General features: G+C 32.0%; 1 protein-coding gene across 1 annotated transcript; it reads right to left on the reverse strand.

The window, feature by feature from the left end:
* Positions 1-262: 262 nt before the first annotated feature.
* Positions 263-18260, reverse strand: LOC140918835 (uncharacterized). The gene is made up of 3 exons (XM_073363633.1): positions 18174-18260; positions 17017-18007; positions 263-355 (listed from the first exon to the last, which is right to left on the reverse strand). The coding sequence occupies exons 2-3, from the start codon at positions 17995-17997 to the stop codon at positions 263-265; spliced, it is 1074 nt and encodes a 357-aa protein (XP_073219734.1). The 5' UTR covers positions 17998-18007; positions 18174-18260.
* Between the last annotated feature and the right edge of the window lie 3034 nt (positions 18261-21294).

Below are 21294 nucleotides of genomic sequence, written 5' to 3' on the forward strand. Positions count from 1 at the left end.
GAAACACCAATTCATGGGTATGGTTCACAAGCAACGACCCACAACCAACAACACAACAATTTAAAACTGAATGTTCAAAATAATACAAAACTGATTCTAGTGAATATGGCTGGAATGGTGTATTCAATAGAAGAATGTTTGGAATAATACAATGATTAAAAACTGGAAGAAGGCAACAATTCAACGAAAAAACAAATAGTTCCAAATGTGCAACTATAAAAGGAACTCTTCACGTCGAAAAACATATACCAACTAGACCTGATCAAAAACATACACCAACTTGATTTGGCACATAACCATTGAACAACTCCTTCACACTGTGAAGTTTGATCAAGAACATATTGATACAGCATACCTTGATCATGAACATAATATACAATAAGCTTTGATCAATATGAGATTGAATAACAACAATTGATCAACAACCTTGAATAAATCATGAACAACAAAGTCTGGATAGAATTTACAACAATGTCAAATACTTTGAAGAAATTATGGACTTAGAACTTTAAATCAAATTGAAGAACTTTGACTCAAACAAGGTTGATCTAAATATTAAACATCAAAACAGATTGATCAACATCAAATACTTCAAAAAAATTCAATCATAATTATTGTTTGAATATAGATAACTTGTAAAAAAAATATTTATCTAAGTACTAGATAGTGTTAGACATATACATATCATCTCATTGAGAATCAAACAAAAACCAAACAAACATTGTAAATTGGCCCATTACTAGCTGTTGTTTTTGCCTCAACGTATTGTAGGTGCAATAAGAAGGTTGAGTAGGCTTAACAAGGTGAGGTTAAACGGTTTTTGTAATTTAGGTTGAATTACTGGAAGAAATCCTTCAAGTGAAGGTATTGGACGTAGTCAGCCTAATTGGTGGTGAACCAGTATAAAAATTCTTGTGATTCTTTTTCTTCTCTTTGCTTTTATTTTCTAAATTGCTTTGATCACCAAGTCATTAAATTTCAAAAACAGTTTTAATAAACCATAACACAATTAACCCCCCTTCTTGTGTTATTGAAACTTTATTCCCATATAAAGAGTGCTTATGGTATATGATATCTCGGTTGAGAAAGAACCACAAACCATCATATGCTCGTCATCCATATTTCAGGTTCAAATGCTTAGAGATTATTTAAGACCGCCGTCTATAAACACCCAAATTTTATCATAATATGTTTTATTAATTAAATATAATTTTAAAGAATTAATTTGGTGTTAAAATTGTTTTAGAATATGTCTTGATTAATTTTATGATTAACTTTTATATATGTGTGTTTTCTATGGTTCAGTAATTGTATACATATTTGATTTAATAAGTGGTATATATTATAAATATTGTGTTTACTTATTTTACTTGTAAATGTGTTATAAATATATGTGGTTATATTTTTTGTGCATTTGACTAACTGATAAATGTGTGCGTAGCTATAATTTAATTATTTAAAACTATTTTTCATTTTAGCTATTTATTTTATAAATAATTATCTTGAGCTATTAGTAATATTGTGATTAGTTTTCTTTATTTTTGTATACTTGCTATGTCATGATGATTTTATACATATTTCTTATATTAGTAACTAATGTAAATTGTTAATGTTATATTTATTTATTTTATCTTTTTAATTAGGAGTATCAGTGTTTTAGATATTATTAATATATATTTTTTAAAGGTTAATAACTTTATATTATTCTGTTTTATAAATTATTAATTTTAAAATATTAATAATGTGTAGGAAATAAGTTGTGTTTAAAAATAAAAAAGGGGAACAGAATGAAAGTATTGGACTTGAGCTATGTATTTGTAACCCGTAATTATTTGTTTTGGTCAAATATTTTATGGCTTTGGTAACTTAACAACCTAATAATATAAAAAAGGAGAGAACTAGTATTAAGTGGGTACTGTAGCAAAGAGAGAAGCGAGAGAAAACACATATTGCCGCTGGAAGAGAAAAAAAATAAAGTAAATCAATTCCCGTGATCGATGGATGTTTAAAATTGTTTCTCTATTTTTGCCCAAAAGTTAATATGTTGTTTCTCCCATTAAGTGACTTATTTTAACAATCCTTGTCATCATTTTAGTGTTCTCTTTGTCTCTTTAAAAATACTTGATTTCTCTGTTTATGAAACTACTATTTTGAATCGTTCTTCTTTAACATAAGTCTAATTTGAGTGAAATCAACGCTAAAATAAGTGTATGAATAGTAGCTAAATGATCAACGGATTAGTTTTATGATTTTGGAGTAAGTTTCTTTAACCCAATTTCGAAATTGACCCTTTTATAGTAAGTTATCATATTTTTTGTTTGACATTAATCGATAAACTATTAAGTTGGATCAATTGGATGTCAGGGAGTCAAAGGACCAGAGGTTTTTCGCTTGTGGACTCAGATTTAAAGGTGTTGGAAAACACAAGAAAGGTGGAATTTGAATAAAGTTTTGCTATTTATGAAAGATACTTCGAAAGCTTAACTCAAAAATTTGTTCTTTATCAAATCATTCAACTTATGATTAAAATAGGTTTAGGGACAAAGAGGTTGAATCCTGGAAAACATAGATAGGAGAAATAGAGAGATAGAGATAACACATATATTTGTATACTAGTTCACAATAGACTGTTGCTACATTAGTCATCCCCTTACAGCCTCAATATAGTCAATGACTTAATCCACTATTTCAGTAATAACATACACATATTGTTTACTTTTCCTCTTCAAGCTTTGAGTATTCTTCTTTAGCCTTTATAGATTGTAATCGTCAGAACCTTTCTTCAACATTCTAGAAGCATGTTTTGAGGTTCATTAGTGTTGTTGTACCTCTTTGGGTATGTCTTATGGGTGAGAGAGTTGTTGCCACTATCAGACTGATTTACATCAGTTCTAGTTTGTGTCTCAATTAACACAAAGTTTGTTTCTTGGATTATAACTCTCATTGAGAGAATGTTACTTATCAAGTCTATATAAATCAAGTATATTAAAACACTTTGAATGATTTACATTAATTCAAAATAACTCTATACTGAGAGGATTTTCAGTCATACTTCTCTTTTAACCTGTACTTAGCTTTTTCAGATTTCTTTCTTTAATACATTTCCTTTTTCCATTCTCTCACACACTTGATTGACTAAACAAGTTTTTCTTAAATAGAGAGAAGAAGTGTTTGTTGGAGATTTTTAATCACCATTTAAGGTAGATTAATCTTTAAAATATATTCATATACATCTTCTTGATTGATTTTGCGCATCTTCAATTTAAGAGGGTAAATCTCAAAGGATGTTACTATTAGATGATGTCACAAAGACATTTAGACAATTAAAAGATTCAAGATGTAGACCAGAGGATAAACAGATTTGTCTTCTTTAGAGCATTGAATTTTTTAGAGCTTGTCATTTGAAAGCGGTTACTTCCATCAGAGCATTGATTATCTTGAGCGTTGTATTTTTAGTAGAGCATTGACTTTTCAGAAGATACACTACTTGTCACAATTATCAAAGGCAAACAATCATTTTGCTTGACATACTTATTAGAGGTAGACAATCACTTTGCTTGATATACATAATAAAGGAGAACAATTATTTTGCTTGAAATACTTACCAGAGGCAGAACATCCATATTGGTGCTTGTATTAACGGATTCACCAGAGGCGCATTTGAGAGCGCATTTATAGAGTCAGACACAATTGTAGTACTTTCTTCAGAGTCACTGAGATCATTTTTTAGAAGATTATATTTTATTTGCTCATCAAAGGATCTAGCTTAGAATAATATTTTGGCCATATCTTCATGTGAACAATATTTTTACTATATCTTCTTGTGAATAATATTTTGATCATATCTTCTTTTCACCTTGCTCAAAGATCTCCTTCAATTATAATTATAAATCATATCTAATTTCAGATTATGTTCAAAAACTTATTCACGTGAATCTTCCTACATACCCTTGATTGATTGCAGCAGGTATGGATTTGAGCTTGTCCTTGAATATTCTAAAATTCTGATTTGACCAAGTCTTTTCTTCTAAATGAATTTGTAACACCCCAAAATTTTCATATATATTATATATGTGTCTTGTTAGTAATTGTTATGATTTATTATTAAATTAATAATTATTCTATGTATAAATAAATTAAACTAAATTTTATCAGACTCTATTCTACCTGAATAATTATAACCTTTATTTTTTATTTATTTATTTTGGCGTGACAATTACATGGAGACGATTTATGATGTGATTATTTTCTAAACGGACTATTGTGCATTTTTTTTATTTGATTAGTTTCGATAATCATGAAATTGATGTGTTAGATATGCTTGTTTTATTTTGTTATGTGTGAGTGGTATTCTTGTCTTGCTTGATTTATTTTAGTTGATAAAATATTAGTTGAATTATTTAGTTAAATTAGAATTTTATATTGTTTATTAGTTTTATTTAAGACCAAATAAGTATTCATTTTAGGAGATATTATAGAGTTAGTGAAACCCAACATTTATATATAAATGTTTTGAAAATATTTTTGGTTCATCCTAAAAAAATAAATTAGTGACTTGACTCATTCTTTTACTCTCCTTTATGATAAGATTTTATGACAATTCATGGTGTTTTCTTGGCATAATGTGCATTAACTCATTTTTAACACCTTTAATTTATTTTTTAAAGGAAGATTATAAATTAAATTATGAGTTTCTTTTTTGTTCAATTAAGAGATGATTATTCTCCTTTTTGTATGTCATACATTCATCTCTTTTAAACTAAAATTATAATTTTATTTTAATTGTCTATAAAAATAATTCTATGCTATTTTTGAGTTTGTAACTATTAGATAAAAAATTAAAAGGGTGATGTGACATCCTCTAATTTATTTATTTAATTAAAATAGATGGTGTGACACCCGACAATATATGGTGAACTTTATTAGTTAATCCTAATTAACTCATACACATAAATACACATGATTTCAATTGATTTTGTAACAACCTAATAAAATTAAATAAATATTAATTATTGGTAGCATAATTTTGGAATTAATTGCACTTCAATTTTAGACAAGAACTCAATCGTAATATTGCAACGTAAATAGCTATTATGTTCATACATTTCCATTAGGCCTCTTGCTGTCACACCTATGTGTCATTCGTATACATTTCTATCAGTGTTGAATTCATCATTTCCTCATGAGATATTTCTCGTGCCAATATAGAGATGTTAAGAAAAAAAAAGTTTCTAAGGTAAGGGTTTTTCTCCATGTAGAGTTAGGTTAGATATTAAATTAGTGGTACATAGGATATTGATATGATGTCTCGATGTCTTAAAAGAAAAAGGTTGATTTTATTTTCGTCGTAAAGAAATTAACTATAATTTATGGCTTAATTGTAGTTTTGGTCCCCCTATTTTAGCTGAATCGCGAAAGTAGTCCCCCATTTTATTTCTCCCCAGTTTTGGTCCCTCAAACAATATAATTTTGGTCCAAAACTTGATGAAATTTCATTTTTTTTTTGAATTTATTTAAGTCACACCATGCCTCAATATCTCATTTGCAACAATTATACCTGAAATCTATGATCATAAATGGTACAGTAAGGCTTTAAAAAATGAAATTTCATCAAATTTTGGACCAAAATTCTGTTTGGGGACCAAAACTGGTGAGAAACAAAATGGGGGGACTACGTTCGCGATTCAGCTAAAATAGGGGAACCAAAATTGCAATTAAGCCATAATTGTTTTATTGGTTCTTTTGAGTAATACATCTATTTTGATGAACTTAATTATAGAGCTCTATTTTTATTATTATCCCTTGATAAATATGTTTGTAGTGAAAATCTTTGACACCTTATGTCTTTTAGAATACTTAATTATAAAGTTATAATTTTTATAATGATATCATTAGTAATATGTTTGTTGTGATGTATTTGATATTAAGTCTTGAAATGTTGAGCATTTAAAATTTAAAATTTTACTTTTATGACCAATATATGTTTTATGGCGAAATTGATGGGAATTTTATATTTTTAATTTTGAAAATATGAGAAAATTGATTATTGAAATGTATTAATGTATAGTTCATTTTTATAATGCGGAAAACTTTATAGTGAAATGAATAAAATTTCTATTGTTATTGTATTCTTGGTAATATGAGTTTTAATTTTTTATCAATAACAAGTAGTCAAATCGAATCTTATGGATTATTAAAATGAAAATGGTGATTTTAAAATATTTGTTCACGTGCATATTTGATGTGTTGAAGTTATTGAGCTCTAACTATGAACATCTATGAGAATATAAATTTGATGTCTTATGTGATTAAAAATATTTTAATCGGAAATATTTTTTCTTTGTGGTTGGCTAAGTGGCTGGTGATTTGTGTTTTAATTATTGTTATCTTTGTGGTTGCCTAAGTGGCTGGTGATTTGTATTTTAAATATTGTTACCTTTGTAGTTGCCTAAGTGACTGGTGATTTGTATTTTAAATATTGTTATCTTTGTGGTTGCCTAAGTGGCTAGTGATTTGTGTTTTAAATATCGTTATCTTTGTGGTTGTCTAGGTGGTTGGTGATTTGTGTTTTAAATATTGTTATCCTTGTGGTTGCCTAAGTGGCTGGTGATTTGTATTTTAAATATTGTTATATTTGTGCTTGTCTAGGTGGCAGATGATTTGTGTGATTATTTAAGTGAGTGGTGACATGTACCTATTGAGCATCATTATTATTTCATGACATATCATATGCATCTTTGTGGATGCTTGTGTGGCTAGTTTAATTTTTCCCCATTGGTATAAGTGACTTTTGTGTGGACGCCTGTGTGGCTGGTTATATCCGGATCATATATGTTTAGAAGCATGCATAACTTATACATTTTATTGTTATTTTTATTTTGATCTAATTAACTGCTCTACGGTTGCTACTTATTTATTTAGATACAATTTATGACTTTTGATACATCTTTGAGAACTATTAAATAATTAATTTCTTTAAATCTTTTATTACAAAAGGATTTTATATTTATATTTTATGGCTGTTAATTTATTATTTGGTTTAATTTTTGTTGTGGGATGAACTGACCCCTTACACCAACATTTAGGTACTAATGATCTCAAAGAGTTGCATGTATATGTTTGATTGGTGCACGTGCGTGGGAAAATGAGACTTTTACTTAAAAATAATGTTTTGTATTACTAAAAGTTTTGTGGTACATTGTAAAGTTATTTACTCTTCATCATTAACTTTTAATAAAAATGTGGAAGTGAGATTTCATTTGCTAGTAAATAATTGAATGTCATTAATTGCAGTCAACCTTGCTTCTTTTGAATTTCACTTAAAGATAATTTATTTTATTTTAGAGTCTAAATGAATATCGATCTAACAATTGGAATATTAATTGTGAAAATAAAAGAATAAATAATACTTTAGTAAATTGCATTACTTTCTTTAAAAAAAATATATATATATCAAGTCATTTTGTTACGCATCTTCAAATTATTACATGACGAACTACTCCTAAGAAAAAAAAAATTATAGTTGTTCCTAAAAGAAAACAAATATTTTTAAGTAATATTTGGATCAAAAATTTGGGGCGTTATAGAATTATTTCAATCATAATCGTTGACTTTCCATAAGAGTCGTTGACTTTCTTGTTGGAGTGAGATGTTGTATTTTTTTGATAACAAAAGTCAGAGACAAAATTGTGTGACTTATAATTAGTGGCTTTGAGAAAATCACATTGTTGAATTATCAGAGTTAGTGCAACATTAGAGGTTGCATATAAGAGGCAACATTTTGAGTGTGTTGCAACTTTTAATTAATGGAATATGAGCTTGGAATGCATGATTTGAATAAGCTTTTCAGAGCTAATATAGCTTGATATAAACTCTTCAAAGGCATGCTGAGTTTGTGCACATCAGATGAAGTCTATCGAACCAAACATTATAGGTGGTTTTTGTAACCTTTAGAGGCACGTTGCTTTCAGAGGCATACACATGCTTTTTTGTTCCTCTAGTTGTTTCCTCTGTTACATTCTTTTGGTACCTTCCTCTGATTTTCTTGTTATGATTGTTGCACACTTAATGAAGCCATTAGTTCAAACAAATTGTTCTCATAAAATGCCTTTGATAACATAAAAATCATGAGGAAAACCAATTTGATTCCAATAATCTCCCCGTTTTTGATGACGACAAAACTATAATTTTTTATAACAATGTATTGACTTTTACTCCTTGCTTAAGGCTCCCTCTAAGTCTAAGTAGTTTTGCAGTAATTTTCTCTCCTCTTATGCAAACAATTTCTCTCCCCACATAAATAGATCAAAAACAAAATTATTCTCAAATATCTTTCTCCCCTTTTTGTCGTTAGACAAAAAAACTTCAAAAACGTTTCACGCCTTTTTTGTTTTCAAGTTCTTTTTTTTTATAAATAAAAGAGATAAAACATAAAAGACATACTAATACGAATCTAAACTAATCTTGACATAACAAAACATGAATTAGATATAAAGTGATGTTTAGTTTCTCTAAATTGGATATTTAGTACTCCTTTTTGAATAAATTCGCTGATAAAGTTAGGTTTAATTTCTATGTGTTTAGCCGTAGAATGCAGGATTGGATTCTTTGTTAGGCAAATAGCAGAAGTATTATCACATAATATGAGAATTTTACTCTCAAAAAACTTGTAATCTTCAAATTGGTGTTTCATCCATAGTAGTTGAGAGCTGCAGCCAGCTGCTAAAATGTATTCAACCTTTGTTTTTGACATTACAATATTGGTTTGTCTCTTACTTGACTAGGAGAATAAGTTTTCACCAAGAAATATGCAATTTCAGTTCATGTTTTTCTCTAACATAGTCAACATCATAACAACCACCACTACGCGAAAAAACGCATATTACAACGCTTTTTTTAAGCCATTTACAGCGCTTTTTGAAAAAAATAAGCGTTGTGGAAACGAGCGCTGTAAATGATACAACAGCGCTATAAAACATGTAAATACAACGCGCGCTTGTTATGCACATTTTACAACGCTTCTTCACAAAAAGCGTTGTAATATGCACCCCATTATATGAGTTATGGGTGTGCATTTTACAGCGCTTTCTCAAAAAAGCGCTCTAAAATGCACACCCATAACTCATATATGGGTGGGCATATTACAGCGTTTTCTCAAACAAGCGCTGTAATATGCCCAACCATAATTTCATATATGGGTGGGCATATTACAGCGCTTTCTCAAACAAGCGCTGTAATATGCCCAACCATAATTTCATATATGGGTGAGCATATTACAGCGCTTCTTTGAGAAAGCGCTGTAAAATGCCCACCCATAACTCATATAATGGGGTGCATATTACAGCGCTTTTTGTGAAGAAGCGCTGTAAAATGTGCATAACAAGCGCGTGTTTTTTTGTTGTTGTAGGGCACATTGGGTGCTATTTGCAATCAATGCGGTCTCTGAAGTGATATACTATTTGGATCCCGTGCACGGCGATTACACCAATCACCCCGGAATAAAGAATATGCTCGACACGTAAGTAATATTCATTTATTTCTTACATATATATATTTATATATATATATATATAAATATATATATGTAAGAAATAAATGAATATTACTTACGTGTCGAGCATATTCTTTATTCCGGGGTGATTGGTGTAATCGCCGTGCACGGGATCCAAATAGTATATCACTTCAGAGACCGCATTGATTGCAAATAGCACCCAATGTGCCCTACAACAACAAAAAATTGGTTAAGCAATTTTGTTTATAGACAACTAATAAATTAAATTCTCATCAATTAAAAAAGATAAAATTACGTACCCTGAATTATATGGTGCCAAGAACAATTTATCACTTTCTTTATTTCTTAAAAACATATCTACAATGTAGTGTTTTACATTGTCTGGATCGAGTTTGAACATCGACATCTTATGCGGAGACAAGAATGAGTATTTATTTGACAGTTTCCTCGTGCACACGACCTTCTCGTACAAAAACCTTCAATGAAAATTTTAAACTAGATTAATTACCAATACATTTAATTAATTACAAATAAATGCAATTAAAAGTATTTTTTACCTTATGTACAAGCTGATTACAGTAACACTCAGCTCCTTATGTTCGAGAAGATCGTACATTTGCTCCTTTTCGAGGTATTCAATATACTCATCTCCAAAGATGTCTTGATTCATTTGTACAATGGGCGAATCGTTGCTGCTGCCCATGTTCCTTTTTATTTGGATGTCAAGACACGCCCCGTATTTACCAAGGCGTGGCTGACTTTTATTAGGAGCAGCAGCAGCAGCGACCGATTTTCCCCGATCCAGATTTTTTGTTGCTGCAAGTTTTGCAGCTTTATTACCCTCCAGCCTTTGTAGTTTGGCAGCCCTATTAACCTCCAATTTTTGAGGTCTGCTGCCTTTTTTTGGCTGTAGGGGTGGTTTATTTATTTGGACCTACAAAAATGAGGTAAAATGTTAGTTTATTGAATCTGAAAAAATAAAAAACCTTAGGCAATAAATGTGACAAACCTTTTCGGGAGATGTAACTGATTTGTCCTTGGGAATCTTTTTTTCGAGGGCAACAAGGTGTGTGGGCCATGCCACGTAACTGCCAATAGCGTCGCTTAAGAACTTCATATCTCCATCGTTGTCCGGTATGGGCAACGGTGCAGTTGGTTCGAAAGCAACCGTAGGCGATACTTTGACATGGCCCGCGGGGATCGGAATATTGTGCAATACTTCTCCCGAAGTATTGTGCAATATTCCTTTTCCCACCTTCCGTTGAGTCGGCGAGGACAAGTATAGGACACATGTAGTGACACCCTACATCAATAGTTAAAACATAAGTACAGTTAATATATAAGTTTGTTTAATACATAAGTAATTACATAAGCAAGTAAGTAGTAAGTAATTAATTACCTCGGGAATACTCTTCAAACCGACGTTGCAACTCCCGGTTTCACTCTCCATTTGTATTTCAGGTTGGAGCTGAACCGGAAGTTGCTTGTCTTTATTCGTATTCACCAAGAGTGCCACTTGCTCCGATAAGATTCTGAGCTTCTCTAATACTTCCTCGTTGGAAGGTTTTTGGCGCTTCTCTTGAGGAAAAAAGCTTTTGGGAGTTACGCCAAATCCTTTCCCCCTCACTCGACCGGAATACTCAGGGACATTAAACACTTTCCCAAGAATGTCCCTGCACGTATCCTTGTTGCCCTCTTGAGTTTCAGAACTTTGTTCAATAGTTTCCTAAAATACATGTAACATTAAAAAGATAAGTTCAATAGCATTTTTAAAATACAATATTAAAAAATATTAAAGTGATAATATACTTACACAAAGTTCTACAACTTTCTTGACATTTTCATTATCAACCACTCCTTCTTTGTTAACACGCGCTTCCTTCCATAAGATATGACGACCCAAGGGTTGATCGGCTTGGGTGTCTTTTCTCTATTCGTTAAAATCATAAACAAAATAATACAAATTAGTTACACACTATAGTTTATAATACAAATTACAAGTGATGTTTAATTACTTACAATTTTTTGTTCAAGGCGTGCATATCCCATACGTGATTTCTTGTATGGGTGTTTTGGGTTGCTTGCCCGTTCGCGATTTGCCTTACTAATATTCTATATAAAAAAAAAATAGCAATTGTGTAAAAATTTAAAATACGCTACGAATATGAATAATAAAACACAAATGCTAATAAATTAATCACTTACGACAAACGCCGGGTCAGAACGTTTGGAAACAAATGCACTCCATTCATCCTTTGATATATAATGTTGATATATCTTTGGAGGTTCAGCATTTGTGTTTCCTTCTCTATCTTTTAGATAGAAATTTGAGAGATGGGATCTAAATCCACGATGGATTTTCCCAGCAACTCTCAAAACATATGACTTTCGTTCCTCATCAAGAACAAAAGTGGTCTGCAATGAAAACAATTATAAGTAATGTATTTTACAGAAAAAAAATTATAAATGACAAAAGAGTAGATCAAAATATTTACTTGAATGTCATTCCAGATGATATCTTTGGCATCCTTCAACGCCTTATCTCTCCAGTTGTCTATTGTTATTGGGACATTTTGACGAACAACAGCCCCAATGTAGCTTACAAACATGGAGCTGTTGGGGTCAACTGGCTGACCACTCTCGTTCCAGCCAACCTAATAAACTCATATAGTAAGTACATGCCCTAAACCCTAAAAAAAGATAAAAAAACACACAGCAAACAGAGTATATATAGTATACCTCAAATTTAATGCCACTGCTCCGTGCTTTAATCACCCTTTGCATGATAGTTGCACCACGTTTGACTTCTTTTTCGTAAGTCTTAGAGGTGCCAACTTCTTCATTTTGAACTTCTAAATCTTTGTTTGTATCCATTTAACTACAACAAGTTCAACATGCACTTTAGTATAACATCAACAAGCTCAACATGGATCATGCATTATTATAAACAAACTCAACATGTATCAGTATATCTTAAAAAAGCTCAACATGCATTCTAATGATTACAAAAATTTAATAACATCAATACCTGAATAATGATGGTTCGAAGAAAGACGAAATGCAAAGAAAAGAGGGTTTGCAGAAAGTTCACAGAAATATGGTTCACAGAAATACGGTTTGAAGAAATACGTAATGAGGGTTACGTATTTCAATGAAAATATATTGTGTGAAATGGGAGAGATGATCTTGGATGGAAATAAGGTTCGAAATGAAGGAGATGATCGTGGAAATAAGGTTCGTAAAGGACGGGATGATAGGGTTTGCAAAAGAAGAGAAGAAATGAAGGTTGAGATGAAGGTTACGTAATGAAGAGGAAACTGAAGAGGTAACTGTTATATATACGTAACACTTTTACAGCGCTTTTTATAAGCCTTTTACAGCGCTTATTTTGTAAAGCGCTCTAAAAGGCTTCTTTAGTTAAATTTTTAAAAGGCTCTTTTACAGCGCTTTTTTCAAATAAGCGCTGTAAAAGACCTCCGTGTGTTATTATGTTATTTGAATGCCTTTTACAGCGCTTTTTTCAAATAAGCGCTGTAAAAGACCTCCGTGTGTTATTATGTTATTTGAATGCCTTTTACAGCGCTTTTTTCAAATAAGCGCTGTAAAAGACCTCCGTGTGTTATTATGTTATATGAATGCCTTTTACAGCGCTTTCACACATAAGCGCTCTAAAAGGCTTCTTTAGTTAAATTTTTAAAAGGCTCTTTTACAGCGCTTTTTTCAAATAAGCGCTGTAAAAGACCTCCGTGTGTTATTATGTTATATGAATGCCTTTTACAGCGCTTTCACACATAAGCGCTCTAAAAGGCTTCTTTAGTTAAATTTTTAAAAGGCTCTTTTACAGCGCTTTTTTCAAATAAGCGCTGTAAAAGACCTCCGTGTGTTATTATGTTATTTGAATGCCTTTTACAGCGCTTTTACACATAAGCGCTCTAAAATGTCTCTTTATGTTAATTTTAAGAGGCTCTTTTACAGCGCTTTTCCCAAATAAGCGCTGTAAAAGACCTCCGTGTGTTATTATGTTATATGAATGTTTTTTAAAGCCTTTTACAGCGCTTTTCCACATAAGCGCTCTAAAATGTCTCTTTATGTTAATTTTAAAAGGCTCTTTTACAGCGCTTTTTCCAAATAAGCGCTGTAAAAGGCCTTATTGTTTTTGTGTTTTGTTATGTTATGTTATTTTTTAAACAAGCTCAACATGCATGCAAAACCCACATAGTAGTAACTGGTCACCACAAAAATCCCTTCCTCTTCACCAAACTCTTCTCCTTTTATGCATCTTCTTCACAAACATCAAAGCTTACTCTTTCACAATTCAATCTCCACCTCAACACCCTTTTTATCTCTTTACATTCTCTTTCCTTCTTAAATCGAAACTTAATTGGTATTCAGGATCATTGCCATGTTGCGAAAAATGGGTTTGTGTCTGGTGTTTTTGGGGATTCCCATGATGCGTACAAGGTGTTTGAAGAAATGGGTTTGTGTCTGATGTTTTTTGGATTCCCATGATGCGTACAAGGTGTTTGAAGAAATGGGTTTGTGTCTGATGTTTTTTGGATTCCCATGATGCGTACAAGGTGTTTGAAGAAATTAGGTGTCTGATGAATATTATTTTTAAAGCTTTTTTACAGCGCTTTGTCAAATAAGCGCTGTAAAATGTCTTTTTTACTCACTTTCAAAAGAGTCGTTTACAGCGCTTTGTGTGAAAAGCGCTGTAAAAGGTATAAAACACTCATTATTTTATTTTTAAAAGGATCTTTTACAGCGCTTTTTAAGATAAGCGCTGTAAAATGTCTCTTTATTTTATTTTTGTGTTTGGTTTATTTGGGTTGGGATGACATTAAAAACATTTTTATCATTGTTTATTGGATTAAAAATATTGTTATCATTGTCTTTATCACAATACTTTAGGAGATGATGAATTATTAGAAATGAGTATTCTGAAGAATCTATATATATATATGCACTGAGCAAAAGAGAATCTCTCTATTCAGTTCAGTTCAGTTCATGTAAATTACTAATTTATATTCAGTTCAGTTCATGTAAATCAAGCTAAATATAAAACACTCATTGTTACATGAACTTGGTATAAAACACTCAAATCAAGCTAAATATAAGCAGAAAATAAATTAATCAGAAAATAAATTAATCAGAACTTAGTATAAAACACTCAATTCAGATTACATGCATATTTACAATAACACAGTTCAGATTACATGCATAGCTTATATAAAACAATTAAACATATATATACATTAAGATGCCCTTCTTCTTTTCCTGGTGACATTCACATTTGTTTGTCCATTTACAATACGAAACGATGGATTAATCCAAATTCCCTCATCATGATCATCTCTAAGATATAAACCATCATCAGTTGAATCAATTTCATGTGGTTGTTGTGATGTTGCAAATAAAAGATCATTACCAACATCTTCATCATTATTGTTATCATCACTTATTTTATTGGTCGATAGGACAACAGACCATTTATCATTAGAAGGATCAGTGACATAAAACACTTGTTGAGCTTGCGACGCTAAAATAAAAGGCTCGTCTTTGTATCCCACCCTATTAAAATCGACAAGCAAGAATCCTGACTCATCAATCCGAACGCCATTATTATTATCGACCCACTTGCAACCAAATATGGGAACACGAAACATTGTGTAGTCTAACTCCCATATGCGCTCGATAACCCCAAAATATGATAGATTTGCATATATTGGGTTTTTGTCTTTTGCACTTGAGACATGCATCGCTTCAGCTACGAGAGTGACTCCACTATTTTGCATAGTGGTCTGATCATCTTGTTCTTTGGTATAAAATGTGTAGCCGTTAATAACATAACCAGTGTAAGAAAAGACATGTAAGCTCGGACCATTTGCTAGCCACCTCAATCTATTTGAAATTGATCCGGGGTCTATATCAAATTTTGACATTATGTGATTTTTTAACCATGTTACAAAACTTCGATTGTGCTCTCGAGTTATCCAATTTTGATTCCTATTCATGTTCAAACGAGATAACTGATCAATGTGTATTGTAACATACGGTTGAACCTCATCATCATTGTGCAGAACATACAATTGTGCCTGCTCCCATTCTGTCCTTGATATAGTCAGTAGTCTCCTTCCAGTTATCCCTTCTCCTGATAGTCTTCCCGAATGACGAGACATGGGAAGCCCTATGGATTCAACATTGGACAGATATTCAGTACAAAATTCAGCAGCCTCTTCAACAATGTATCGTTCAGCAATACAACCTTCTGGTCGACTTCTACTTTTTACGTACCCTTTTAATATTTTCATATATCGTTCTATCGGATACATCCATCTCATATAAGCTGGCCCACAAAGTTGTGTCTCCTTAACCAGATGAACAGTAAGGTGAACCATTATATCAAAAAACGATGGTGGGAAATACATTTCAAGCTCACACAAAGTAACAACAATTTCCCTCTGCAATGTCGGTAATTTCTGAGGGTCGATCACTTTACTACAAATTTCCCTGAAGAAGAAACATAATCTAGTTAAGGCTAGTCGAACTTTTTCAGGTAAAATGGAACGTATACCTATTGGTAGCAAATGCTCCATTATAATATGACAATCATGGGTCTTCAAACCTTTTAACTTGAGGTCTTTCATACAAACCAAATTTTTAATGTTCGAAGAGTATCCTTCTGGAACTTTAACTTCGTGTAGAAATTTACATAAAACAATTTTTTCCTTTCTAGATAGAGTATGAGCGGCTGGAGGTAGATATGTGCGATTTCCTTTCTTTACTGGAGCCAGTTCATTTCTTATTCCCATATCGACCAAGTCCAATCTTGCATTGACGCCATCTTTAGACTTTCCTGGAACATTGAGTAACGTACCAATAACACTTTCAAATACATTTTTTTCAATATGCATCACATCGAGGAAATGTCTTACATACAATGACTTCCAATATGGCAATTCAAAGAAAATTGACTTTTTCTTCCACCCAGTTTTCACCAGCTCTCCCGCAAAAGGTTTGCCAAATTTATTGGTCAAACCTTGTACTTTTTCAAGTATTTGATATCCAGTCGGTGCTAAAGGAGCTTTACCTTCCTCTGATTTTCCATTGAATGCATTTCTCCACCCACGATACTGATGACTATAAGGTAAAAATCTACGATGTCCAAGAAACACATTCTTCTTACAATGTTTCAACCGCATCCAATTTGTACTCTCTTCACATATAGGACATGCACACTGACCTTTAATGCTATATCCTGATAAATTACCATATGCTGGAAAATCATTAATTATGCCGAACAACATAACCCTTAAATTGAAACATTCTTTCTTATACCCATCATAAACTTCCACACCTGTCTCCCACATACTTTTTAAATTTTCGATTAGAGGAGTCAAGTATACGTCGATATCATTCCCCGGTTGTTTGGGTCCAGAAATTAACAGAGACAACATCATAAACTTACGCTTCATACATAACCATGGAGGTAGGTTATATATTACCAAAATCACAGGCCACGTGCTATGTGAGATGCTTTGAAGACCATGTGGATTCATTCCATCAGTAGAAAGTGCAAGTCTTAGATTTCTTGACTCTATCCCGAATTCAGGATACTCGTGATCAATTTTTGCCCATTGTGGGGAATCTGCAGGGTGTCGAAACATTCCATCTCTAATTCTTTCATCTGCATGCCATGTCAAGTGTTTTGAATCTTCTTCACTGCGATACATGCGCCTAAATCTTGGTATTATAGGAAAATACCACACGACTTTTGCTGGAGTAGATTCTTTCTTCTTATATCGAGAGACATTGCATTTCGGACACGCCTTAAGTAGTTCATATTCGTTTCGAAATAAAATGCAATCGTTAGGACACGCATGAATCCTTTCGTAACTCATTCCAATAGAACACAAAATCCGTTTAGCCTCGTAGGTCCGACTGGGAAGTTCATTATCATCTGGCAACATATCTTTTATGAGTGTTAATAATTCCGTAAAGCTTTTATCAGACCATCCATTACTCGCTTTTAAGTTGTACAACTTTAATATCGCTGACAGTCTTGTGAATTTAGTACAACCATTATATAATTCTTTCTCTGCATCACTCAACAAACTTTCAAACATTTTAGGACAATCTCGAAGATCTTCTTCAACTGCTTTTGCAATCTCATCAACTCGGTCCGGCTCATATGTATCTGTATCGAAATCAGTTGAAGCATATGTAGAACTATTCTCAAAATTAATGTTTCCTTTTTTTTTCTCACCATGTCTTATCCAACATGTGTAGCTTTGATCAATTCCATTACATACTAGATGTCCTTCTAATTCATCTTCTCTAACACGTTTTCCAAAACAACATTTTAAACAAGGACAAACTACTCTATTTGGATCTTTTGCATTCTTCACTGCAAACTCAACAAACTCCTTCACTCCAATTTCATACTCTTTTGACAATCGATTGGCTGAAATCCATTTCCTATCCATATTATACCACCTATATAAATGCAGTAACAAAAATAATAAGCTTTCAAAACATATCAACAAGTTTCAAAAAGAAACCAATATCAACTAACAATTTCAAAACAGAACAGATCATGTGGTATGAGTTTTTGACAATTTTTGACAATTTCAAAACATAACAGATCATGTGTAAAAAATACCTTAGACAACGTAGATGGCCGCACAGTACGTAGAGGATATTAGGGTTCGCAACGTATATAATTATTTGAAAGATGTAGAGGATATGAGGGTTTCCAACGTATATAATTATTTTAAAGATGTATTTTACAGCGCTTGTGAAAAACGCGCTGTAATAGGTAGTTAAATTCAATGAAAGCGCATGTGTTTTACAGCGCTTGTGAAAAAAGCGCTGTAATAGGTAGTTAAATTCAATGAAAGCGCATGTGTTTTACAGCGCTTGTGAAAAAAGCGCTGTAATAGGTAGTTAAATTCAATGAAAGCGCATGTATTTTACAGCGCTTGTGAAAAACGCGCTGTAATAGGTAGTTAAATTCAATGAAAGCGCATGTATTTTACAACGCTTGTGAAAAAAGCGCTGTAATAGGTAGTTAAATTCAATGAAAGCGCATGTGTTTTACAGCGCTTGTGAAAAAACCGCTGTAATAGGTAGTTAAATTCAATGAAAGCGCATGTGTTTTACAGCGCTTGTGAAAAAAACGCTGTAACTGATACGCGAAAGCGCTTCCTTTTACAGCGCTTTTTTGACAAGCGCTGTAAAAGCCTTATAACGTGATGCGCAAACATTATATGACCTACTACAGCGCTTGTTTTACAGCGCTTTGAATCAAAAGCGCTGTAATAGGTTCTGTTATTTTTAAAATATAATTACAACAGCGCTTGTGTTTAGCAAGCGCTGTAAAATGGGCGCTGTTAAATGTCATTTTTGGCGTAGTGCACTTAATTTGTACTTAGTAGACTTCTTATAGTACAAGCCAATGTTGGAAGTACCTTTTAGGTATCTAAGAATCCTCTTCACAATATTTAAGTGAGATTACCTTGGATCAGCCTTCTAGTCTAGTTCATCTTTTTCTGTGAGCAAGAAGGGTGCATTGGTGTAGCCATAGGTTTGCAATCATTCATCTTAAACTTCTTGAGAAGCTCTTTTGTATACTTGTTTTCATGAATCTATATGCCCTTCTAACTTTGATGAATTTGAATCCCTAAGAAGAACTTTAGTTCTTCCATCATGCTTATTTGAACTTCAAGCTGCATCAACTAAGCAAATTCTTGACAAAAATTGTCATTAATATATCCAAAAATAATGTCATCAACATAGATTTGAATAATCACAATGTCATCTCTCATTGACTTTTTAAACAGTGAGGTATCTACTTGCATATTTCAAAACTGTTTTTAAGTAAGAAATTACTTAATCTATCATATCATGCCCTAGATGTTTGTTTTAGATCATACAGTGAGTTCCTAAGTTTAAACACATAGTTTGGAAATCCAGAGCATTCAAAACCCGCAGGTTGCTTAACATAGACTTCTTCACTTATATACCCATTTAGAAAGGCACTTTAAACATCCATTTTAAATATACAAATTGCCTCTAACCTGGCCACAAGAGCCAATTTCTCCCTTTTCATTTAACTTGTTTCTGAAAATCAATTTGGTTCCAATAATGTTTGTCTTTGTTTTAGGTACTAATCCTAAACATTATTCCTTTTAAATTCATTAAACTCTTCATGCATTACAATTATCCATATATCATCTGCTAGTGCTTTTAAAAAAAAGGTAGGTTTAATGGATGATAGTAGACCAAACAAGGTTGTGTCCTTCACTGATGATCTAGTCTTCAAAGGATCATTGTAATTTCCAATACTTAGAGTTTTAGGATGAGATGACTTGTACTTTCATCCAGTTATTACTTTTGAGTTATTTTGACTGCTTCTGACTTGGTTTGATTCATCTTATGATGTTTTTCATCTGCATATGATTTACTTACATATTGTATATTATCATGAAAATAATGGAAAAGGAGACCTAGAGGGAAGAAGGAATGTTTTGTTGGATAATATGATGAAGTGAATAAAATAGAATATGATGAATTGAAATAAAAGGTGCATTATAAGTAGAGTGTCAAAGTTCATAGAAAAAAAACTCTATAAGTCACTGAATACAATGAGAATCATGTTCAATTTCATAATGTATTAGATGGTTTTTTGAGCTTGAGGTAGAGCCTTGGGATGGAAGTGAGCCAAGGTCTAATCTAAATCAAACCCATGTGAAAAATCAACTTACAAACCATGTAGCAGCTAATTTAGATGATGCTAATCATGATTATAGAGATAAGTATTTGCTAGCAAGGGATAAAGACAGAAAATAGATAAATCCACCTCAAAGATATATGTTCTTAGCTAATATGATCGGATATGCATTTCACATTGTTTACGAATTGAGTAAGGAGGAACTAAAGACAATTACTGATGCTATTAAATACAAAAATAGTCCAAACAACCTTCCTTCATGTCAGTTTGAATAAGACTATTCTTATGAGGCAACCTAGTGGTTTTGAATTTAAGGGAGAGAAATTGGGTGTATCATTTTAGGGATCACTCTATGAACTAAGGTAATCTCTTAAAGAATGGTATTTGAGATTTGATTCCTTCATATGGAAGTACAAAACCACTAGAAACAAGAATGATTGTTGTGTTTACTTAAGAATTTTGCATGTGATACCATTGCTTCCCTTCTTCAAAATACCATATCTATTCACAACCGTTTTATTAGGAATTGATAAGAGGAAGTATAATTTAGAAGAAAAACGATATCATATAAAAATATTATTAAGGGTAATCTGATCGAAAGAAGAACTCGATAAGAAGGAGTTTGAATCATTGGTAGTCTGATTAGAAGAAAAAGCTTTTTCAGAGGAAGTGTGATTGGAAAAATATGGATAAAGGAAATCTGGATTAGAGGAGATCTATATCAGAGGAAGTATGACTAGATAAAGTCTAGTTGGAGGAAGTCTAATCAGATAAAATCTGATTAGAGGAAATCTTGATCAAATGTAATCATATCAAAGGATTTAAATATCAGAGCAAATCTAATCAGAAGAATTTTGATTAGAGAAAGTATGGATCAGATGTATTATGATTAAAAGATCTTAATATTAGAGGAAATTTATTCAGAGGAATTATGATTAGAGGAAGTCTAGATCAGATGTAATCTAATCAGAGGATCTTAATAGCAGAGGATATATAATAAAAGGAATTTTGGTTAGAGGACGTCTAGATTAGATGTAATCTAATTAAAGGA

This window comes from Cicer arietinum, chromosome 7 (assembly GCF_000331145.2).
Source record: "Cicer arietinum cultivar CDC Frontier isolate Library 1 chromosome 7, Cicar.CDCFrontier_v2.0, whole genome shotgun sequence".
Taxonomy (NCBI): domain Eukaryota; kingdom Viridiplantae; phylum Streptophyta; class Magnoliopsida; order Fabales; family Fabaceae; genus Cicer; species Cicer arietinum.

Excerpts from the sequence above, each read along its gene's own strand:
- LOC140918835 (XM_073363633.1), bottom strand. The coding sequence starts at position 17,997 with ATGGATAGGAAATGGATTTCAGCCAATCGATTGTCAAAAGAGTATGAA. Across the intron at positions 356-17,016 it reads GCACGTGGCCTGTGATTTTG|GTATGCTGTATCAATATGTT; the intron begins GTAATATATAAC and ends TTCATGATCAAG.